The sequence below is a fragment of the Mastigoproctus giganteus genome, chromosome 4 (assembly GCF_048544385.1).
Source record: "Mastigoproctus giganteus isolate SK-2022 chromosome 4, ASM4854438v1, whole genome shotgun sequence".
Lineage (NCBI taxonomy): Eukaryota > Metazoa > Arthropoda > Arachnida > Uropygi > Thelyphonidae > Mastigoproctus > Mastigoproctus giganteus.
In genome coordinates this window covers 92218320-92244593 of record NC_143578.1, presented here as the reverse complement: position 1 = coordinate 92244593, position 26274 = coordinate 92218320, and the positions used below count along the sequence as shown (strand labels likewise).

General features: G+C 35.5%; 1 protein-coding gene across 3 annotated transcripts in view; it reads left to right on the top strand.

Annotated features, from left to right (window-relative positions):
- LOC150086912 (protein FAM107B-like) overlaps window positions 1–26274 on the top strand; it is a 222140-nt gene that overhangs the window by 164989 nt on the left and 30877 nt on the right. For 2 of the 3 annotated variants that reach the window (XM_090372807.1, XM_090372806.1), the window contains exon 3: window positions 24539–24743. In XM_090372807.1, the coding sequence (XP_090228933.1) occupies window positions 24539–24743 (205 nt within the window). Of the gene's footprint in view, window positions 1–14819; window positions 14985–24538; window positions 24744–26274 lie in introns of those variants that run through there. The other variant, XM_090372808.1, reaches the window with a different exon arrangement.

Below are 26274 nucleotides of genomic sequence, written 5' to 3'. Positions count from 1 at the left end.
AATGGTCTTTATTTGTTCTATCTAGAACGGCGATGGCGAACCAATGTAAAGAGCAGCACGCACAAGAAAATATACCGAATATACTGGAACTTATAAATATTTATCCTCAAATAAAAAAAAATGTATATTTTTATTTATTTGAAGTCAAATTGTTTCATGGCTACACCTAGTGGTGAAAAGCATAAGTTTAGTTGTGCAGAAAATTATGCAGAAACCAAGTACTCGTTAGAATCTCGATAAAAATCTACTCACTAATTTTATTAATTTAATAGTTTTTCTTGTATTATGCGAAAGTTATTTGTTTTAGCATATTTGAAGCACGCAGGCTGAAAAATAATTCTATTGCTAATTCTTCTGACTTCTACATTGTATTATTAATGACCAATGAAACTGATTATTATAATTAATATATTTTTAAATATTTTAGTCCTTTTTTTTTCTTCTGTCACAAATTCAGATACAAGTATTCTAATCTAAGCATATTTACAGATAATTATATATTTAAACTTTTTCTAAAATAGTATAGTGCCCTAGAAATGAACATTTCGTTTTACTCGAATTTCACTTCTCATTTTGTAGTCGAAGAGCGTCCAGTTCTCGTGAGTTGAGACAAAGGCCACTTTTACTGCAGCCACCCAGTAGACAGAACTTAATCATATAAGAAAAATGGGAATGCTTTTATTAATAAAAGCATTCTGGAGCAGCTAACTTCTGTAAGTGGAGCTAATGTCATATGTGGGCTCCTTATCTTTCGTTTCGTCTTTTAAGTCTTATGTAATGGATCAGCTGCACGTCGACACACTAATGGAGTTGTCCCTAATGAACAATAAATGGTTGTGTCGAGTGTACGATCAGCCTGAACGCAAAGGGAGGTCGCGATGAAAAAATGAGCGAGTAAATATTGTATCGAAATAGGGTAAACTATCTCTTCAAGGTCGCTTTATAAGTCATTGACCTCATCAAGTCGAATTTTTAAGCATCTTCAGTGTTCAGTAAATTCATGAGTAAAACAGTAATGATGTGAAATAGCGCTTCGACAATCCGAACTAAACGATATTACAGATACCACGGGTAAACTAAACACTCGTTAATGCGGACTGTTCTATTATTAGCCTATTTATTGCAAAATGTGCAGGAAGTGGGCAAAATTTTTATAGCTAATACTGACCTAAAAATTCATAAGTATGCCACATTGTCAACAAATGTGTATAATCACAAAAAAGAGGAGGCTGTTTCACCCCGCAACTTTTTTTTTTTTTTTTCCATTTAATTACCCTTGTTTCTTTTACTTCCTCAGATTGGGAAAATCGAGACATTTTTTACATGGGTACAATCATGCTCACTGCAGTACTCCTTGTTTCTTTTTTATTCCATGATAACGATATAAAGCTATATTGAGATTTTTTATTTTTTTCGAACGATGTTACTTTGCTTATTTAACTGATAAAGACTTTAAAATTTGTATATATAAAAAAAAACCCTAACCACTTTAGTGTGAAAACTACCCAAGTTATAATTGTGTTTGCTATCAAACATTTCTTGCACCAAATTCATTTTAAAGGTATATTGTCTTTGACAGTCCGTTTCTACATATTGCTGTCAAGAAAAAAAAAAAAAGATTCATGCATAAGAGGGAAAAATAGTTCTAATTACATTGTACTTGTTGATTGAGTGCATTACCAGTACAAGACAATGTATTTTGCATTATAGCAGCCTCAGGAGGGAAATGTAAACTTTAAAATAGTTTCTTGTGAAATTAAAACTTATCTTCGTCATTACTTATTGTTACCCATCTTATTTCTTTTTAGAGGATAGTTTTAACTTTATTTTAAATGTTAGCTCCTTTAATAAAATGAGCTTTAGCTATCGTGAGAAAACATCTTTGAATTGTTCCATAACTCAACAGATCACAAATTTTCGATTAAAAGAAAACTTTCAGTTGAAATCAGTCAGAGCTCAGAAATACAACCTATTTAATATTAATTTCTTAAAAAAAATTCTTGAACTCTGCTGGTATGCAAGTACATTCGCTGATTACACTTCAATTTCCTTGTGTTGATAATGGAATGTACAGCGTGTTACAAAACTGCACCAATAAATGTGGACACGTATTCTTCAGCTAAATACGAATGGAAAAAAGTTCTAAACACAAGTCTGAAAAGTTCTTTATTTCAAAAATATTAAATATAAATCGTAAACTACCAATTTTACGTTTAAGAAGTATATCATAAAATATGACTGTGAAACAAGCATTTTAAACAGTACAAAACATAGATGCCAATACCGACACTAATAGTGTTGTCCTACTATGTGAATCATATCAATTACTGTACTCAGTTGTGAGCAAGCAGTGTGGCGCAGTACGTACTATAATGCCAGCATGTCCGTTACTTAATTTCACATCCCACGACGACCTTGTTGTTAACTGCTAATTATTTTATATGGTGAAGTTTATAACAATTCTGTTGCAAATGCTATTCGTAGATACGCTGAAAAATTTCCAACTGGACGAGTACCAGACCGTAAAAATTTTGCTCTGAAGAGACTTAAAAGAAACAAGTATGCCGAAAGCATTAGGAGGTGGAAGGAGATTTCGACGAACTACAGTTGTTGTAGTTTGTTCTGTTCAAGTATCTCCTACCGCAAGTACCAAAAGGTTGTCAGGTTGTCTCATCTGCAAGTACTGTTTGTGGAGGACATTACATGAAAATTTCACAGTAGGCCTGTACAAGAATCATTGCCACAAGATATGAATAAAGGCAAAAACCTTTGTCAGTGGCTAATTGATGGGTCTAGATACAAAACTCGCCAAGTCCGTTTCTTTTGTAATTGAGTCATGAGCGCCACATGAATCTTTGGTTAAAATCTATCAAATGTTACTTGAAGAAGCTGCAAAATTTAAGTCCAGTAAAATTTCAGTTTAGGTGCAAAAGCTAGAAGTACAACACTGGTTGAGATTCAAAATTCGTCAAGTCCTCTATTACAAAAGAAATTGACTTGGCGAGTTTTGAATATAGACCCCCCCCCCCCCTCAATTTACGCGACCACGTAAGTTAGTCACTGATAAAACGTCGCCATCATCCTCAGCCATATTCTGGTTACAGATGAATTGTAAAGAAAAATTCAGTTTCATTACAAGGAACTGAAATTTTATCTTTCGAAACATTCGTACCTGAGCCGAAGAAAACCCACATGCAGTGCTCATTATCAACATCCTTTATCAAAGAAAAGGAATGAGGATGTACTTCTTAAATATAGTCTTACAGGTAATTGGGATTTAACCATATCACTATACAAGGTGTCTCAAAAATACACGGCATAACTTCAGGAATGAGTTCCTCATATGTAGACAATAAAAATATTTTATATCAACGTAGTTCGGGAAATGCTTGGTTCCCGAGGTATTAAGGGGAATGTCTTACCTCCCGCAGGTGATTTCCTTCATCACAAGGCACTGACAGAATCTGGTGATTTTCCATCCCGACTATGTATTCAGCTCAGGAGCAAGTGGATATGCACCTTATGTACGGTTTGGCGGACGGCAATGCTCTGGAGGCTCGTCATTTGTACCACGAAAGGTTTCCAGAACGAAGATGTCCAGACAGGAAAACGTTTAAAGGTATCCATCGCCGTCTTTGTGAACATGGGGCCTTTACACCTCGTGCTGCCGACAGAGGACGACCAAGATCTACGATTCTTGAAGTAGAGGGGGTGGACCAACTGCCTGGCCTCCACGCTCAACTGATTTAAACCCACTAGATTTCTTCTTGTGGGGCCATTTAAAGTTATTGGTGTATTCGACTCCGGTAGCTGATGTGGAAACTCTTTGCAATCGAATTGTGGCAGGGTGTGAGACAATACGAAACATGCCAGGAATTTGGCATCGTCTTCGTGAGTCCATGAGACGTCGATGTGTGGCCTGTATTCAGGCAGAAGGTGGACATTTTGAACAATTACTATAAGGTGATGTGAACAGTTAAGTGCCATAGACAGACCTTCAAAACTCGGAAACCAAGCATTTCTGAAACTATGTTGATATAAAATATTTTTATTGTCTACATATGAGGAACTCATTCCTGAAGTTATGCCGTGTATTTTTGAGACATCCTGTATATTACTAGGTAGGTAGTAGTGTTTTAGAAGCATCAGTGACTAAGGCCATATTGCTTCGTATATACTGCGTGTGATTTGTGGTTGATTTTCTGTTTACTGGTTGAAAAACCCGATTTTCCGGGAGTAAAAACCATGCTGCCCTCGCCTGAGACCGGCTAACTCAGTCACGTTGTGGAAAAGGCCAATAAAAAAAAATTCCTCACATCATTGACGGGACCAGAACCCATGTCTTTTCCACCCGATGTGGGGAGTAAGGCGATTCTACCAACTATGTTACCCGTGAGGGCATATATTACTATAAAGTATTGCTGCCAACTAATAATTGTAAGGAAAATGTATTAGGCAGTCTGTCTTAAACATCGGGATGTGTTGCTCAGTTCAGCGAATGGAATCCATTCGATCAAACGACAAGCGTCACAGGGAAGAAAGCAACGTAAACACCTCGGCCCACATCAACAGTCACAAATAGGTTTCTTTCCCCAGAGTTCTATGAGCGGAATCACAGTATTTGCTTACTTTATAAAATCAAATAGATAAGAAGTTATCAAATAGACTTTATTTTTAGACATGTCTCAAATTTTCGATGCCGTCCACTGTTTTGCTTTCGCAAAACCTAACGCATACGGCAGTTTTTTTCCTCCATAGCTGCTCATCGATCAGTTTCTCTATGATCGATTTTGGAGGGTCACGGTCGGAGAATCATTTTTCCCCTTCCCTGTATCTTCTGGCATTCCACAAGATTCTCTTCTTGTCCATTATTATTCATGATATGCTGCCTATGCGTTATCTCTCCATTTTTAGCGTATGCCACTGTCGAATGACGCGATTACGCAGTCGACTTTAAGATCTAAGTCGTTGCCCCCATCCTTATCACTACACGGATGAATATTTACAATATGTTCATAAACTCCAAGTTCTCTATCTCTCTCTCTCTCTCTACATGATTACCAATACGTATTACATTCGACTCCGAATGCCACAGTTATTTGTGATCACATATCCTAAACGATAAAGCTGTATCCGCCTACACACATTTATTGAACACATTGTATCTTTACTCAATGCAACTTAGTTGCGCACGTCTCAACTATAATCTTCCATAATTCCCTCTTGTACTCACTAACCTAACTATATATTACCATATTTTGGCTCACCTATATGCCGAGTCTAAAGACTCAGAATTAACTGAAGTTATTTATTACTTTTAATAATTCAACTTAATTCCACTTTTATTATTAAATAATTTAATAGAAAATTAAAAGCAAAAGTATATTTCTGATATTTTGGGCATAAGCACAAAAATCCTAGTTATGCCACTGTCTACGAGTAATTAGAAATGGTTTCTTGATTAGCATTTCAAGATAACTTTGCCCCTTAACTGTCTTACTGGAATTGTAAAGCATGATTACAGAAGGATCCCACCCACACAGTAATCTTTAGAAAATTAACATTTTTCTGAAGTAAAATCAGTGGTGTATCATTGTGAACATTAGCATGTTCAAACATAATCGATTTATATTTTAAGTAACTTTCATTTTTTGCCTTTCCTTTGTCCATCAGAACCATAATACAATCTCTGGTAATTCTATTAACCAAATAACAGTTGTTACGATTCGCACGCATATTTAGTTTGAATGTGACTTCGTTTACCATACAATTATATTCTCAATTTCCTTTGTTTTGAGGAGAGTACAGAACTGCATACAAGAACCTTCCTGAGTTGCATGCAACAACCAAGGGTAGATACGCAAGTTGGGGGGGGGGTAAAAACACTAAGGGCGGACCGCTTTTGGCAACAGCCGATGTAGGATTTTCACTTTGCTCTTTTAAATTCTAAGAACAGTCGAATTGACACGTGTGCAGTTCTTCTCGAGAACATCACCTCATCAAGAGACTTTACAAGCATTCTTGACAGCCTGGATATTTTCGGTAATTTTTGACAACAGAATTATACTGTATCGGATTGTGTACAAGTATTGTTTAACTCTTCAAATAAATAAAGACTCCAAGTACTCTTATCTTCAGCGTTTTCAGGATTTCAGGATGCTGTGGATAGAGTACTGTACTTGCGATCTTTACTCGAAAGCTTGTGCAGATTTTTAACCGTCTGAGGTCCAAAGCGATTAAATCAGACCCCCACAGGGCCATTCGCATCGGTAAAACTTCATATAAAGATATTCCCTCTGGATTTCCATTGCAGCTAGATCTACAGTGCTAGCTTTGATTTTGCCACAGGATTTTGTGTTGCCCTGTCTTCCGAAACTTAGTAACCATTGTGCCACTGATGACTATAACATTATCAAAAGACCAAATGATTACTGAAATAAACTCAATTTCAGCGAGTACTGTGTACACAGCAACGGTAGGACCTGATGTGTGTTGAGTCTTAGATAGGGCAACCCTAAACGTTCAGCTCCGTCGTGGTATACTGTGATGATAAATAACTGTAAAAAAATGGCCAGAAATGAGTGTAGTGCTATGTTCGTGCAGTTTGTGTTGTTTCTGGCCACTTCGCTACTGGAAAGCCACGATCATCAGCAAAGCTGCTTCCCAGTACTCCGCGCTACGAGGAAGCGGGCCACGACCATACAGTACTGTCCTACCAATAATACAGGACGAAAGAGACTCTGCACTCATAGGTGAAGTACTCAAACCTATGAGTGCTCACAATCCCGTAGCCCACGCCAGAGGCACCAGCAATCCTTCCCCAAAAGGCTGGAAAAAAATTAAAATAAGGAAAAATAATTAAAAAATAGGATTTAAAAAAATTAATAAAAATAAAAGTTAAACAGATTAAAAATAGAATAATTATAAAAAAGCAGGATCTGATGATATCCTATTGAAGAGCCTTTGTCAATACATCTTACAAACCCTATGGTGATTCTTTAATTCAGTGTTCTCAATCCCACATCAGTGGAAAGAATACTGTGCCTTATTAGACCAGTTCTAAAAGTACGTATTCCACTACTAGTGAAACACCACAGGCCAATCTAACTTGTCAACCCTTCTGAAATTGATGTATAAATTATTATTGCTGTGAGTCCTCACCAGACAGATACTATCCGGTGAGGATCCATAGCAGTATTTTTTTTTTTTTTTTTATACAGTAAATCACCCTCTCGGATAGTAATTGGAAATGATCACCATCCTCCATACACACCGGGCGGGAGAGGTTTGGGTTCGAATTTTGTCAATGACGCGAGGAACTTTTATGGGCTTTTATGAATTAGTCGGTTTCAAGTGATGGTTGCATGGTTTTGTTTTTTTTTCTCTGATTTTTTTTTTTTTTTTTTGTCCAACATAGAGTAAATCGACCACAGAATACACGCAATGCACAGACACGATATACTAATGCTTTACAGTCTTTAACGATTAATTAAACAAACAAACCTCTCCAAATACATTATGCACACCCAAATAGATCAACAGTAGCCAACTTGGCAACTAATGTACCCGACTTAAACCCGAGTTTCACTCAGCAACAGTCAAGATACAACCAAGAATCTTCACAGCATTGGAAAACAGAAGAAACTGGAAATCACCTACCTGGACATCGAATCGGAATTTGATGCTGTGAACGTTTCACCTCTATTCAAGCTGCTAGAAAACCGCTACCAAATGGGGGCGATACTCTGGCTTTTCTGACTTACTTCATAATTACTTCATAATTATTCAATTACTTCATAATTGTATAGTTAAAATGCGCACGGTAACATCCAGTACTCTAAAGAAATCTCGGTTTGACTTCGACAAGGTCTATCTGGTTCTCCTCTACAACACCTACATTGCACCACTAGTTACCCAGGACATGTCGATGATTTAAAGATCCTCACACCAGTCAGAGTCAGTCAAACCCCCATCAAGTTATGCAAGTCAGTGCTTTGCGGTCATCAATGTCCACCTATCTAAAGAAATTTGGCCTGCACATCAATCCACAGAAGTCAAAAACCATAAACTGCTCACAAAAACAGAACTCAACAATCATCCAGTCCTACCACTGGAAAGGATTCCCAACCCACCCAGTCACATCAACCAAGAGATCATGTTTGAACCAAATTCGTTTTAATCATCACATAGACAAGCTTCTCACAAAAGTTGCCTGACTTAAGCGACTCTATAAAACAGCACTATTAGTATGTAACCGACAGATCTATCATGGTCAGGTATATTGAAACCATTGTCTACTCCCTCCCCAGCACTGTACTGCAGCAGAAATAGAGGCATGGACAGTCTCCTCCATAACCCTAGGGGCTCACATCTGGTGAGTATGGGCTTGGCAAACCCAGGGTCCTGAGCTGGATATCATCATTCTTCTCTTTCTTGGTGATTCCTTCCTCTCTCTCTCTCTCTCTCAGGGTAACTCGGGAATTTTTTTTTTTTTTTTTTTGACTGGTGCAGTATAAGCCTCAGGCTTATACTGCACCATAGGGCTATTAATAATAATAATGAAACCAGTGTTCGCCTCTTCTTAAATGGACTTTTCAACAGGCTCAAGTTACGCCTCAGCTCCGGACCACAGCCATGGCGAACACTATCAACATACCGAAGCTCCCATGGCTTATTGACGATAAGCAACTCCAATTAACAATTAAACTTTTGGCTGGACTAGTCTCCTCTCTCCCTCTCTTCCTTAGATAGCTATACCTGGAGAATCCCAGTGTCTCATCTAGGCAGCTGTTACCTCTTCACGTACGCCACCGTTTTCTTTCACAACAGATGTATCGTGTGGAGGATCTGGATGTTGATCTGAAGTCTGGTCAGGATCGCGCGTACAGACAAAGAATACTGTGTGATCACCAGTGATTTATATTCCCTGCCAATCCATTAGGAATTCATGCACCAGATATTTCTCGATCAAACCTCAAGTCTGGTCGAGGAACCCGCGTCATACTGGTCCTCGGATCAGAGTTTGATCTTACAGTTTCTGTAAGCCTCATAAATTCAAGCACATCATTAATCCAGTGCTGCCCTGTAAATATCCGGACTGTCAGTTTTGACAGTTATATTGTAGTCTCTTTCTTATATTAATTTACTGTATTTTAATTTACGATTTTAGTTTATGCAGTTTTCTTAATATGTGACATTTTCGGTTAAATAATATTTGCATATTTTGTTTTTAAATGTTATTTCTCTTATTATTATTAACATTTTTAAAATTTTATATTTTTTGGGGGGCTCCTTGATTCGCAAGGCCACTGGTGAGCATAACAGCCTTCTCTGAATATTTTCATTTCTATCTGCCATCCTGAATCTAAACTGAAACAGCCTCTTTTACTCACCGTTGTCGAAAAAGAGTGGAAAGTAGGCTTCGTTAGTTTTTACTTCTAACTTCTTGTTTATTATTTATTCCTATCTATCTATCTTTTACCTGTTAATAGCTGACAGTTAATTATTGATTTAGTTGCATGGCCGAGTAGTTCGCTAAAATAGGTTATTTTAAAAAATTCGAAAAGTGCGTTGCAGACTCCTAAAGAAACACCCGGCGGCGAAACTGTTTTGAAATACTGCTCCACGTAGGGATATTGATATTTGCATACCCAGTTAAAGCTGTACCTTCTGTCATTTTTATTTTATTATTTGTGCTGTTACGGAGCGATCTAAAAAAGTCTGAAGATTGGTGCCAGTGTTATCGGTTTCTTGATGGAGGCCGCCATCATTCTTCCAAGGACGAAGCACCGTTCAATTATTGCCTTTGTAACAGCTACCGATGTTCTCTATTTTGAAGAGAGCGACCTTATTACATATTCGTTCGGCCTTGACGGGTTCCTTTTGTCCCGCGTAGTATGACGTTGTCCTTGGATTTCACTGATGGGGTTTTATTTTTTCCGTCTATAAAAGTTCACGTTATTGAGAACATTTATGGTTACATTATGTAAGAAGGAAATAATACATACAGTGTGTCGTTTTTGAGCCATTTGAAAAAGTCTCGCAGAGCTGCTTTCCCATACAACTTGCTTTACTGCAGGGCTCTGTACCTGAAATATCAGATCGATGGCTATATATAAATAACGATGAATTGAAGATAAAATACCTACATAAAATAGCCTCTGCAGTTTAGGATAAACATGTTTACAATTGTTCAAAAGTGGTCTTGGCGTGGTATAGCTTTAGTTGCTGATGCATCAGTAAAACTAAACCAAATTGTTCAAAAATATCTTCTCTCTAAGGTGTTCGTTTTGTAGCTTCCCCCCCCCCATCCCAACATGAATAGGTCTGTTTTTTATGCTCCTGAAAGCTGGCGCCTACATGTAACCCGTCCCAGGCTACCATGTCAAAACATCCATAATGATATCTCAGCAAGACCACTGCTAATTGATTGTCAAAAGACTGTTGATTACGCAAGTTAGCAAATTTTGATTTATTTTATTTATTTTTTTTATGCTTTTGACTCAACTGAACTGCAACAAGGGTTGGCAAGTGTCCAGTTTTTACCTGGACAATCCAGAATTTAAGCTTATTGTCCGGTCAACAAATTGACCAAATACTGGACATTTAAATGTACCGTATTTTCTAATTAAGTTTTATCATTATTATTTTATACGTTTATAAGTTTAATTTCCAAAAAAAATGAAAAAAAAAAGTTCTGTTTATACTCTGGGACAACCACGCAGTCAGAGGAGTTCTGTGAACATAAGTTTCTGCAATGAATCTATACGAAGTAACTATTGTACGTGTGTATTTTTAATAACCTTGTTTGGATGTAACAGATATTTTCTAAAGAAAATAAAGAAAATTACAAAAGCTGCTCAATCAAATTTTAAATTGAAGTTGTATTGCAGATTATTATTTTGAATCAATTTTCAGTTTAGTTCCGATATATTTTAGATCAGTATTTCTTTAAAAACTAAAAGATTTGAAGCTGCGTATTAAACATTTGTATACAGATGGGGTAAGTACCCAAACTAAACTTAAGCGAAACCTATATATACTGTCTTAGAAGACTTCAGATTGATATTGGACAGTTGCGATAAATAGAAACAAACGAAAGAAAATATAACAATTAATGTATAATTTTTATTGACAGCAAACCGTCCAATCATGTCACGAAGCAGTTGGGATAGACTGGAGTAATTCTAAAGAGTTAAGTCGAGGCTGAGTTATGCAATCTCAGGCGAGGGGACTAGGCAGTATCTTTTTTCTTTTGGTTATTCTTGGTTTTTCAGCCTGCACAAAATGTATATCAGCCTCTGAACGTACAGTCTACACACACGTTACATATGGCGCTGCATCTTGAAGAAAGCTTGATTAGGAAGCCAAACACTGGTTCTGGTGTCTCAGTTGGTTATCCCATTTGCAGTAAATAAATTCGAATATTGTATGCCATACAGGTGACGTGAAAATATGCAGTTTGCGATCACGCCTTATCATTAGTGTAAATAAGGTGATAAATTATTTCTTATCTTTTCAGTTCATATCTGCACATAAAATCTAAGGTAACAACGTTATTTGTATAACAGATGGCACGAGTGGAGCTTATAGAAAAACATTATGGCACGTGGCTACGCGTAAATATTTTTTATTATAGAAAAATTGGCCTTTTTTTTTTATTCGAAGACAAATTTGTTTTGTAGTCTGTCAGTTATCTAGCTGGGTAAATCGTGAGTATAATTGTGCGAAAAATTATGCAACAAAAAAGTTCTCATAAATTTTCAAGTATCGTTATGCCATTTTATAATATATATAAAAAAAAAAAAAAAAAAAACCTATTTGCTAATTATAGTCTATATTCCTCTTACAAACGAAAACTATTTTTGCCAAGCTGGCTGGAAAATGTTAGCCATCACGGCCTTATACGTTTGATATTTGGTTTACATCGAAGGTTAATATTATTCTTGCGTATAAACATCAATGAGATACAAGGGCAAGTTTGCAACGTAACTGGAAGTTTCATATAACCCAGGGGCTCACATCTGGTGAGTATGGGGCTTAGCACACCCAGTGTCCTGAGCTGGATATCATAATTCTTCTCTTTCTTGGCGATTCTCTTCTACTTTTGACACTCTCTCTCTCTCTCTCTCTCTCTCTCTTAGGGTAACTCAATTTATTTTATTATTTTATTTTTTTTTTTTTTTTGGCTAGTGTAGCAAAAGCCTCAGGCTTCCTTGAACCACATGGCTAACAACAATTAATATTTTATTAATGAGCGTTTCGTAAAAATTTTCCATTTAAATTGAGAGTCACTGAAAAATGTAACTGTGTGGAGAAACAAAAAATCCAAATATTAATATTAAGTCAGCATGGGATTGTGTTCGGCTAAAACAACAATAAAAATCATTCAATTTAATTAACAATAGCTGCCAATCAGGATCGGTAGAAACAAACGAAAGATGTGCACCACGGAGTTTGATTGACACCAAATTGATCAGTGAGGTGAAGGTAATAACCTGCTAGATCTGCTAGTGGAACTTCATCAGAATAGCATATAATTACAGTGGCCAGACAGTACTGGTCTGCCACAGCAGGGGTTGGTATTCCGTATGCTTAAAAAAATAAAAGAAAAAAAAAGAACATTCGAACATCTCGTAAATGATGGGTGGGGGAAACAAAATTTCTAGTTACGTCTCTGCATGTGATGGACAGTCTCCATATTAGCATGAGCCTGTAATACACTTCACGGACTATGAGTAAGCAGCAGCCATGCGAAATTAAAACCCATTTTGTCACGTCCGTTGAAATTAATGCTAGGCTGTTTAACCACGTGCTATTTTAGCAACCTGCACGTGTCTCAATAATAACACCAAAGGGCTATCACAAATTACGTAACACGAATTTAAAAAAATTTTTAACCCCTCCCTGTAACAACAGCTGTTAATCTGTGATTCCTCCTCCTCTTCATTATTACGTAACGCAATATTCCAATTCAAATCGCATTATTCATATTTAATTAAAAACCTGTTACGTAACACTCTTACGCCCCCCCCCCTCGTGATTGTGAATGTTTGTGCTAAGTTTAATTTTATACCTATTACTGACATAATTGGAACGAACTCAAAATATGTAGGAAAATTATGCTGTCAAAGGACACCATTTATATTATTACAAAACACAAAGGAGTAAATAGGATTTTTGGCATCTATGGCTAAATATCAGAAATGTATCTTTTATTTTTAATAATATTAAAATATTATTAAATAACTAAATTTCACTACTAAACAATGAATTAAGCTATTAATTAATATTATAATTTAATACTGTTTAATTTATTTAATTATAATGCCACTTAAATTATAAGTATGAATATTAATATTGGCTTATGGTATATTATATGGTAACCAGGCTTTTGCTGCATTAGCAAAAAAAAAAAAAAAATTAAAAGGCTGAATCCAGATTATGGGTATGCCCACAGCGTTGCGGGCATGGCCAAATTCGGGACGGATTCCAGCAAAAGAAGTGTGGGTTTTTAATAGATTTTCTTTTTTGCCTAGTGCAAAAAGGTTGTTAGTTTACCAGTAATTCGGGACGGATGCAAGCAAAAGAAGCCACTTCCTCCGGAGGTGTACCCATAATCTGTAATATAACCATTTAAAATATTTTCTATTCTTATGGGAATAATCTCTAGGGTTTCATAGTAATTTATTTAGATAATAGGCACTTGTACTAATATTTTTAAAATGAAATCTAAATTTAATTATACTAAGGCTTTTCTTTATTTGTTGGCGACCATATGCATACTGATATTCTAATCAGGAATAGGCATGATTAGAGTATCAGTATGGGGGTGGGGGGGATTTGCCATCTCAAATATCGGTACATTTTATATCGAGAATTTAGTACTTAAATTTGCGTTCATGTGCACATTATCTAAAAAGTATTTTATTTGACATAACATTTGTTTGTCTCACATTTTTCAAGTTATTTTTTATTAAACAACGACTCCCTTCAAATTTAAAGCGATGGGAAAAGGATTATCCCCACTAGTTACGTCACTGCGAGATTGTCTTGGTCGCAGTTTCTTCCTTTTTTTTAAAGTTATTAGTTCTATTAATCAGAACTATTTTAAAAGTTCTAGTGTGACAGAGTACAGTACTGTATTATGCTAATTTTATGTGGGCGAAGCATTTCATAATAAGCGAAAATTTATGGTCTGTACACTAGCATAACTTATGATAACAAGTTATGCTAACGTAAATACAGTAGTTAATAAATTAATAGTGCATGTTAGTTACGACTTCATAAATATCATCGCAATACCGAATCCAGATGGCAACATTCTGCTAAAAATGTTAAGTAGAAAAGTCTACAAGGCACTAATAAAGTTAAACTGCAGTTTTCTTACACTGAGCAACATCGTCGAAATCTTTGACACCCAGTGTAATTACAAATTCAAAAGAAACTCGGAGATTTACCAGAGTGATTAAAGATAAGATAATAGTTCTACCAGTTAGTTAATTTTTTAACATTGATTCCTCCGGTTTTGTTGCCATAGTAACAAACAAGTAAAGTTTATGACGAACACAAATTTATGGCGCCATTAAAACTGGACTTCTCCACGCCATTCGATATTACACCGCGTCGGAAGTTGATGGGGTGGGGGAGTGTTGCTGACTCATGGGATAGTAGGAAGTTGCACTTTCGTGGAGAGTTGGTTGTCTCCGCAGCACGCGCTCGTGACGCCTCGCTATTATATTGCAGCGATACTGCCTCGGAGTCGGTGGTTGTTTACAAATTTGTCCGCTAGTCGTGTGGTGTTTAAAAAAAAAAAAATAATTCAATGCGTGTGTGAGACTTTCCTAGTAAACAAAGACATTGGTATTGGTGTTTTAAGAAAAGGTAGGCGTTGCCAAGCAATGTATATGAATATGACGCAGCTGTGATGAATATACCGCAAGAACATTATTCACAGTGTCTTTCACTTTGTGCTATCGATTCAGGTATGTGCCTTTTTTTGTTATAATTTCATTGTATATACCCTGTTTTCGTTGTTTTTATAAACGGGTATAAATGTAAGATAATAATCAAGATTAAATTTGTTAATAAGAAAGAAGAAGATTCGAGGTGGTTGTTAGAAATTGGAAAATGTGCCGCCGTTCTACATGTTGTTTGTAAGTCATCTTTAGAAGACTTCGATGTATTTATTATACGACATTGTGCTGTAATATAAATTTGTTAGGGTAAACGTGGTCGTAAGTAACGTTATGATATTAAAAAAAAAAAAAATGAATTGTAAAACGCCCTGAAGTTCCATCAAATATTTTACGTGACGTAATATCTACTATGATACATGCGTTCAGTTAAGTAATGTTCAAGGGAAATAAAAAATCCTTTTCAAATTTATATTTAGGCATTTTGTATAGAGAGGCGTAGCAATAAGGGAACAGAGAGAATTGCGACTAATCCAGAAAACAGCTGTATATGTAGAGAGAAATTACTTTTTTTTTTATCAGATTTTTCTACTTTAAAAATAAGGGAATTGGCACAGAAATGAAATCTTTGTACCTTGGCATTGTGATCTCAGCGGCGCCACTTGTATGTATATCAAACCTCGATACATAATCACCAAGTGTCACTTTTGTCTTTGTCAATAAACTTCAGATATGTATCGCAAGATAGCTGGAATAACTTCTTTTTTTTTTGTTTGTTTGCTAGTCCAGAAAAAGAATATTAAATAATACGAATAATTTTTGTTTTAATTTTTTTTTTTTTAATTTACTATCAGTTTATTAACACAAGGTTCACCCCCTGTACAGCAAGTAGGCTAGAAGGGTATTTGTTTTCAGTAGTGCTGGAGTAAGGAGTTTGTCGTATGGTGTTACACTGGATTTGAAAACATTACAACCGGAACACTAATATTTGACGACAAAACAAAAAAGAAATATTTTTTATAAAATGTTTGGCCAACATTATACACCACTGCTCATTGCTTCTGACATTCTGATGCTACGATTAATTACGAAGATTGACATTTGAAAAGCATTCTGGAAAACTTTTGTTAATGACCGAAATTGGACACGAAACTTTGTTCGTGTCCAATTCGGGAACAGGTGTGGACGTTAAGAATTTATTTGAATTGACACTTTACTCATTTGTTTTTGTTTATTTGAACTCGATACTTGTTTGAAAACGTGCAGTAGAAAATAGCTGAGTATTCTTCAGCCAGAATCACGATAACTAGCTAGTCACAGAATTTGTATGAAGGATTTGCTGGCGGAAGGAGAGAATTAATCGATCCCTCAAAAAAAAAAAAAATATATATATATATATCACTCGTGCATCCCAGATGCCAGTAATTACTAATTTTGCTAATTGCTTAAAAGAGACTGGAGATTATCTGACGATACGTAAGTAAATGATGTCTCTTGACATAAACTCCAGGGACCCACATCTGGTGAGTATGGGCTTGGCACACCCAGGGTCCTGATCTGGATATCATCATTCTTCTCTTTCTTGGTGATTCCTTTCTACTTCTCTCTCTCAGGGTAACTTGGAAATTTTTTTTTTTTTTTTTGCTGGTGCAGCATAAGCCTCAGGCTTCCTTACGCTATATGGCTAATAATAATACACGTTTTAAAAAGAAAAATTGAGACATAGATTGGCCTAATAAGTTTCTGGAAATCATATTAAACAAATTTTTTAGAGTCATGAATCAAACCACGCAGGCCGCATTAGACAGTTCTATTTTCCGTAGCCCTTCAAGGACGACTTCACGTTACGGGTGCCTCGCTAGCATCTTATACAAAACCAGCAAAACGGGCCTTTAAATCCATCCGTTGGCATTGTTAGAGGTTACTGAAATGCTATGACCCTCGGTTATTTCGGACGCCGGTGCTATTTGGTTCCCGATGAGTTTTGGCCTCGGCAGATAAAATCCTTTATTCTGTTATATATTCTGTCATTTATCTTTTGGCTTGTAGTTGACAAATCCAGAAATTCGAAAGCACCTGCTTCAAAGAAGATATGTTGTCAGAAAAAACTGCTTATCTTGTAAGTGGTTTCAATCTCGTGCGCACACTTTTGAAATATCTTTTGTTTGTTTCACTGGAATTTAAAGAATTCGTTATAAAATATTCTTATCTTAGTCAACTGTAATTATTAGGGTTACCAAATTTCCACACACAATGGAAGTCTGAGAAACATCCTGAACTTGAACAGGGCCTTGTATATCCAGAAGTTCGTGACTCCTTCAGTGCAAGTGGTGTTGGTATGACATTGCATGAATTAAAAAGATTAAGAAATCACATCAGTAGCCTACTAGAAATCTATGGGTGGTAAAAAAATATAAACTAAAAATAGCAAGATTATAATTTTGACCATATTGAAAGTTGGTTTTTTTTTTAGTTTGCTCATTTTCTGAATGAGGCTATTCATCACTTTGATACTAATATCATTTTAAAAATATTACGTAATGAAATGTCAGTGAAGCAGTATGCTCTTTCAATTTATATGTGAAACTGGTCTCTTTCTCTCTATCTCTCTTAAGAATTTTTACAGATTTCTACTGAAGTATCAATGGGTATCATATTACTTCAGTAACTTATTAAAATTATGATATGTGAATGATTACAGCTTTTGATTTTTAGTTTTAGCCAAGGATGTAGGAGGATAGATATCTTAATCTCTACAGATCACTAAAATCTGAAAACTGAATTCTTTCTTTCTTTAGGTTCAAATTATTATTTTAACAGCACTAGAGCTTGACTTGTATCCGATCTAATTTCCATGTTATTCAGGCTGAGAAATCTGGAATGATTCATGGGGGGGGAACCCTACTCCCTCTGCCTGAGATTGGCTAACTACAGCCTATTTTTGTTGTTGTAATCTAAAGAGTCCTGTGGAAGTTGCCACATGCCGTTTGTTTGGACTGGAAATCTGGGTTTGATTCCCATTGACAGTTGGGAATTTCTAAGGTTGTCTTTTGATATTTCATAATCTGTGTGTTGATTAGTGTACAGTTCAAGAGAACTTAATTCTTCCAGTTGTCAATGAAAATCAAATCCAGACCTTTCCAAATGAATGGCAATTTATCACGTAGACTAAGAGCTGCTATTGAGGACGCTTTAGCTTACAACAAAAAAAAATGCTGGTGATTCCTAAGGCAAATTTCACTAAATGATATTATATTGATAACAAACATGTAACTGATGAGATTGAACTTCAAAGTGATTACACAGGTTGATTCTGCTAAAAAGAATATCAAACAGTGTTATTACACATCAAAATAATCAGTAGACAGATTTTTGTACAGCTGAATTCAGTTGTTTGGCATATAGGCAGGAAAAAAGTTGTTGACATGGTTTGCAGTTTATTTAAACCCTTTCCAGAGAATCTGGAAAGGATCTAGTGCTCCATATGGATTGTTAATTGTATGGGTTGTCGATTGTGCTGCTAATGTTTTCTCACCGGCAGCTTGTGGTTTGTAGTTATATTTGCTTCAGTATTGCTCTAAGTGATAGATGCATGTTTGATTAATGTGCAAAGTAATGGCATGCCAATCAAACTGTCAGCCTAAAAGGCTAAAATGACAGACTGCCCTGCAGAGTGAAGTTAAACAAAAACTTAATCTTTTCAATTTCAAAATACTGTCTCTTCTGAAATCTCACAACACTTATTATTGGTAAATAATGCAAGGAAGCAAGTTTACACATTAGCAAAAAAAAAACAAAAAAAACAAAAAAAACACCTTCCCACATTAGTTGTCCATACCCCTCTAATAATTTATCTGATCCTTTAAATTTATTCAAACGACCCATTTCCACACCACTTACATAGTTTGTTCCAACAATAAAATACCCTCTGACTGAAAGAAAATTTTTGCACATATGTTGTCTATCAGTTTAAATTTGTGCCCCTCGTGTTACCTAAGCTAAAGTAAGGATGCCACGAACATTATCTTACTCAATCCGTTCAAAGCCTTAAACATCTCATTCAGATCTCTTTGCAGGTGAGTAATTTTCAGACTGCAATTTCAGAACTCTAGGTAAAATGTCTTGGTAAGACTACCCTTTTATTCTCCTCTCACTAATGCTAAATCTTGTTGCTGTTTTCTGCATTCATTCACTCCAACAGATCAATATCCTTCCTAAAATGAGGCTTCCAGGCATATATATTTTGGGACTTATAAGGTTAGGCTGCCTTTCATTTCCATAATGCTGGGAATAGTAGCTGTTATAGGTCACCTGGCATGGCTTAAGTATTCTCCCATATATAAATGGGCTAAAATATCAAAAAGCTGTGATAGGCACCTTTTATGGTTTTTATTGTAAGTTTTGCCCTTTTTCCTATTCCTGTTTAAGGACATATTTTTACAAATATTGCTCACCTGAAATATATTTGTGAATATGAGGAAACAGTTCATGTGTGTGTGTGTGTGTGTGTGTCTTGAATATCAGGGGATGACCAGTTATGCCCTTTTTCCTGAAAAAAGTTATCTAGTGCTATAGTTGTAACGTTAGTAGAAGGTATACTCTATGAATGTTACAAAAAGCAAAGTATACTGTGCATATCAGGCTTATTAATCGAATTCCATAGGGTATACGGTGTGTGTGTGTGTGTGTATATGGCATATTTACTTTTTTATTAAAAATAATAAAACTATAAGTATTGTCTAAGAATCAAATTCTAATAAATTTATTTTTTAATTTTCAATAAATATTTTGATAATATTTGTTTGTTCAAGTCTTTCAAAAATCAGAAGGTATATATTATTCACCTAACAAAAATCCATAGGGTACACCCTCCACTACAGCCTTGGTTATATATGATATTGTTCTTTTAGTGAGACAATCCAACTTAATGCTATCTGCAGAGTATTACATTACATAATTTACCCATCTGGGTTGATGATTAAATAACAGTAGGAAATTTGAAGGGAAAAAAAGATGCATTTTGTAACATTCATAATTTATTTATATATTGTAAATATTATCAAATTTCAGTGAGTAGTTGGATATGTCTTAGTTTAACTGACATGTAAGCTTAACCTATTAGCAGATGCTAGTTTGCCCTGGTCATTTTTATTCTTTTCTATAGAGTTGTTGCTGGGTGGATAGGGTGTGGCTTTAGAACAAGTTTTAAAAAATATAGAATAAAACTGAGTTTGAAAAATGCCCCACTCAGTTACTGAGTTAAGATTAGATTATTGTTAGTCTTGCAGTGGCCATTTTGACCCCTAAAAGTGTTTGTTTCTTGTGTGTTTTTTTTTTTTTTTTTTTTTTTTTGTAATTTTGCACTCTATTCTGTTCACAAAAATTTATTAAAATGTGTCTACATCTTTTTTCTATTACGATTCAAGTGAACTTGATTGAATAGAGTTCAAATGACTGTCAAAAGCACAAAAATGTATATATGATTTTACCTTGCTGCCAGCTGTTTCAATTCTCCCCTGCATGTAAGCACTGGTTAATTTTAATATTATATTTACCCATTTACCATAAAGTAGCAGTTCCTCTTCAGAGGAAGTGTACCATTTTGTATATTGAAGGCACCCACAACATGAGATACAATTAAAACGATGCCTTTACAATACATACGTGGTTCAAATTTATGGGCAAACTATGGTGTATCTACACAGATATTGTATAGTTAATTACCTAAACCCATAAGAAATTATGTCTTGTGCATTTTGTTTTCTAATACATTATTATTACCTACACCATTTGGCATCTCTCATATTGTGGAAATAACTTCAACTGTGATGGTATGTTTTGTATTACCAGGGTACCTGCCCGCCCACTGATGAAGCCCACTAGCTTTGAAACAATCGTCTGGGTGGTGATATCCACTGAAAATTTTGTATATTATACAGTATTGGATATTGTGGACTGATTAATTATTCGGTATCTTTAACTTTTATTCCTCTTCATATAGCATAATTATTAAAGTTGCACATGCATTTTTAGGACTTTCTAAGTCAAACAAATACAACATAAAAGTGGTATATTCAGAATTGTGTGTATGTGTTAACAACATTCACATGAATCTGAATGACAAATTTATTTATGTATGTATTAGGTTCAGAACCAGAATAATGTGCATTTCAGAAGACAGACTTCACCATCTAAGGACAGCATAAAGATGTACTATAAATTGCTGATATGCAGGTTATGACGTATGATGCTACGTAAGCTTGAGGAAATGCCTTATCTAAAACCAAACTTCCTGTAGTAGAAATTGGCTTGCACTGACTAGAATTAAAAAGAACAAAAAATGCATTCTTTAAACTAATAAATTTTTGAATAATAAATAAAAATGCTATATATATTGAATGGAGGATCAAAATTTTGCATATAAAGAAACATAATATATGAATTGCGAGGTGACCCCTTCATTCCATTTTGAATCAGATGGAGAACACAGAAAAAATTTGGGAAAACTTACTAATACATTTGCAGAATACATTCAACATTGGGCACCTTGGATGATTTTGGAGAGCATTTAGGGGCCATTCATAAATTATGCATAGAAAGGGGCATAAAATGTTACAAATACATTATGGGAAAGAGGGCATCACCAGTGTTATGCAACAGGCTTTGTTCTGTTGTAAAAAAATGTAATAATAAAAACTGTTACATTATTTGTGCAAATCCTCAAGGAGGAGGTTGGATGGCAATGGTAAATAAAGCTGCTAATTCTAGTAGAAATGAAAACATGAGCATTGTGTGTGGAGGGGGGGGTGAAAGAATTGAATAGATAAGTTCACACCCTTGAAATTATCATACCTCATAAGAGTAATCATTCATTTTTTGTATTTTAATTTTATAACCATTCCCATATTCTGCTCTCTTGTAACTGATAAACTTGCACTTAAGAGCTTACTAGTTAGTTACCAAAAGAACAAAAAAAGTTACTGCAGTCATTTTAAAAAAAGTAACTTTTCAAAAAACACTCATTCCATGTCTCCTTACACATGGAATATGTGAGAAGACATTGGCAAATGTCTTGAGCAAGTTCTTAATGGGTCTGATAAGATGGAACACCATTTTGTGTATTAGTATTTTCTAGGTATTCATGTTATTGCAATGAAGGCATGTATTGGCTGTGTAGATGATTTATGTTACTACTGACAAGAAATATCATTAGTATCAGTTAACAAGATATGTTTGTAGGATAATTATGTTTTTCAGCATATATAACAAGCAAATTCTGTTAACACACACACTTGTACAGATACACAAAGTCATATGAACTGGCATATTGACCAAAGAAGTAAATGTCCCAAAATACCTTGAATGTTCCTCCATCAAATTACAGAACATTTCATCACTGTTAATCTTATAAAATGATAAAAATTATAATACAGAAGTGATGCATATATTTGGATTTGTTAGATGTATTTTTGTATTAGTAACACACTCCCTAAAATTTTACTCATTGATGTTTGTGTCATTGTTTTAGATGTATGCATTTGTTGTGTGATGACTCTTGTGCTGCTGCCTCAGTTACTTCAATAACAGTTTGTGTAACATTCTTATGAATGTCAAGCTGTGATCTTCAGTGACTCAATCACTCAGCTCTGATCATATTAGTTATCTGTTAAGAGATTATAGTCATTTGTGGTATTTCAAATAAGCAGTAGTGTAAAGGAAATCTGGTTTTGATGCAGTAATTTTTTTTTTTTTTTTTTTTTTTTTTCTTTTTCAATTCACTTGTTTTTTTTTTTTTTTTTTTTGTAATTAGTTGTACATTTTAATTTTGGCCACCTGGTAAACATATACCAATAGAAGTTCTGTCACTTTGATTATGTAAATACTTTCCAAACTTTTTTTTAACTTGGCACACTGTATGTGCCAAAAGTAATTCAACACCTCACTCAATATTTCATAATTATAAGATGCCTTGCCCTTTATTTGTTTTTATAATCTTTAAATTATTGGTAAGTGAAATGGTATGCAACTTCCATGTAGCTAAGAGTAAGAAACAGATGTGTGTGGTACTGAGCACAAGCTTGACTAAAGCCACTTGAAATCAGTTATATCAGTTAATATCCTTCAAAGACAAAGAACATGTCCAGAGGTCATCAGCCACAGGATAAAAAGCCTATGATCAAATAATTCATCAATTTAGTGTATTAGTAATCGATAATTGCGATTTTAATCAATCGCTTACCTCAGCATATGGACTAGAAGGAAATCAGAAAGAAAACAGTGCTTGATATATTCCAAAATTTGGCAACATACTTTGGGACATGAAGTGACACACACTTTAGAAAGCTCTAGACTATATGAGACACAGTTGTCTTCTTAGATCGTTACAAAAGATGTTTCGCACGTGATAACTTGTCCTACATACATATTTGAGATTTAACAACGAAGAGTAACTCGGTTGCGAGGTCTAAGATATTAAGTTATCCCATCAGACTATAAAATATTTAAGGGCAAAGGCCTCGTGCTACGAAGTAGAATGACTAACATGTAGGTTAGTGCAAAAGCATTTCACAACGAGTTGCCATGGTATTGTACTACCTTGAATAAATAACACTTCACCAGTGGAGAAGACTACTGTTATTTATTCTCAGCGGATATCACCACCCAGACGGCACTGTTTCAAAGCTTGTTGGCTTCTCTTCAGTGGATGGGCAGGTACCCTGGTGTTGCAATAGTGACACCCAACCCAATTATGAAGTATAACTTCACAAAATGAGAGATGCCTGATGGTGTGCAGTGATATAGATTATAAAATATTTAAGGGCAAAGGCATTCACAATATGAGATATAACCAAAACGATGCCAATTTAATTAATTAATTTAACTACTTTAGTAGATGGCTACGTTAAAATGATGCTTTTGCACTAACCAATATGTTAGTCATTCTACCTCGTAGCATGAGGCCTTTGCCCTTAAATATTTTATAGTCTATATCACTGAACACCATCGGGCATCTCTCATATTGTGAAGTTATACTTCATAACTGGTTTGTCACTATTGCAACACCAGGGTACCTGCCCATCCACCGAAGAGAAGCCAACAAGCTTTGAAAGTGTGAAGGCATTCACAATATGAGATATAACTAAAACGATGCCAATTTAATTAATTAATTTAACTACTTTAGTAGATAGCTATGTAAAAATGATGCTTTTGCACTAACTTACATGTTATCCCATTAGTCATTAGATTTCTTTAGTTTCAGTGATTTGCTAAGACCACATTCTGGTATTATGCATAAGCATGAAAACATGGCATAGCATAGAACTTTGGATATTACTGTATGCATATCAGATGAACAAATTCTAGACCTCCTAGGAAGATTTCTGCAAGGGCTTCACCCAACTCTTTAACAATCATATCAAATAATCTCTGATCCCCCCCTGAGCCTTCTCAGTAATTTTTTGGTGTAAATCTTGAAACATATTCAAATATGTTTGTACGTATATTGCCAATTTTTTTTTTTTTTTTTTTTTTTTTTTAGGTGTCTTAAAAGTATTTTGAGAATTTTAGTAAATAAATAAAATTAATAGAATTGTCTTAATTATCTTTTTTTTTTTTATCCCTAGACATGATTCCTGATCCTGATTATAGTGACTCTGAGTCGGAAAATAATCATTGTCTCCAGACACACCGTCCAAATTCTTCTGGATCATCAAATGGTACTCAGTATTCAGAGGATGGCCTAATATTGCCCAAAAAGCTTGGAAATCCCTGCCTTGAGTCAACAGAGAGACAGAACCTACATAGGGAGCTTATATTTAATAATAAAGTGTAGGTAGAATTTAAAGATGAAATAGTATGTTATCAAAATTTTGTTTAATAATACAACAGAATTAATACTTTGAGAGATATGCCAAAGCCAAGATATTTTAGCATTAGCATTAGTAGAGGATTATGATGCAAGATGGCTGATGCTTATGCAGCATCAGCCAAAAAAAAAAAAAACACACTTTCATTTCACCCCTCCATTCGTTCCAAGTACCTGTCCAGCTCAGCCTAAAATTTATTTCGGCTATCAACTTCCACAACAAAGGATGGAAGTCTGTTCTGCCAACCAACCACCCGCTGGCTAAAGGCAAACTTCCGCACATCTATCCTACATTTGTCTTTCCTCAATTTGAATTTATGCCCTCTCAAATGATTATTTGAAGCAAGAGGAAGAGTTCCATCAGCATTGAGCATGCTCAAACCATTCAAGGCTTTATACACTTCAATCAGATCACCTCGCAGGTGCCTAGTCTCCAGACACTGTAATTTGCAAAATTTAAGCCTTTCTTCGTAAGAGCAACCCTTTGTTCCATTCACTAATCTTGTTGCCCTTCTCTGTACTCGTTCCAACAACTCTACATCCTTTTAAAATGAGGCCTCCAGACCTGTATACAGTACTCAAGGTGTGGCCTGACCATTGCCTTATATAAGGGGATAATCACCACCTTATCCCTGCTAGAAAAATTCCTGTATATCATTGACAAGACACCATGAGCTACTCTTGCAGCTCGTCTGCACTGCTCAGAGAACTTCGTATCTGCCTGCACAATTACCCCCAGGTCCTTTTCGTTCTCTACCGCTGTCAGTGCAGTACCACAGAGTTGGTTCGTCACTCTGGGGTTGCTACTTCCCATATGTAGTACTTTTCATTTGTCAATGTTAAACTTCATTTGCCACCTCTCTGCCCATCTGCTAAACTTTCCATTAATTTTCCTGGAACATAACTTAAACTAACAGGTCTATAATTACTTGTGTTGCCCTTTGATCCTCCTTTGTGAATTGGGGTCGCATTTGCACGTCTCCAGTCCGCGGATACCTCCCCTGAGTCCAAAGAAGCTCTCATAATTATGGCTAAGGGTTTGCTTACTTCCTCTGCTGCCTCCTTTAATATAACTGGATAGATCCCACCACACCGGGTGCCTTTTTTATGTTTATCTTCAACAATTTCTCCTCCACTTTCCTCTCAGTTATTACCAAATCATCCAGCTCACTGTCAGAGTTTAACTCACCTCTGGCATTCCCCTCCCTGAATAACTCCTCATGGGTGAATGTAGATGCACAATACTCATTTAGTTTGTTAGCCACCTGAACAGGATCATCAACATTTGAACCATCAATGTCCAGTGGACCAATCTGATTGATCCCTTTCCTTCTAGAGTTTACACATAGGTAAAGAACTCTTTGTTGTTTTTCTTTGCATCCTTTGCCAAGGATTTCTCATAATCTGCCTAATCTTCTTTGTGACTTGGTTACAGACCGTTCTATATCTATCATAGACTTCCATGTCGCCCATTAATTTATATGTATCCCATGC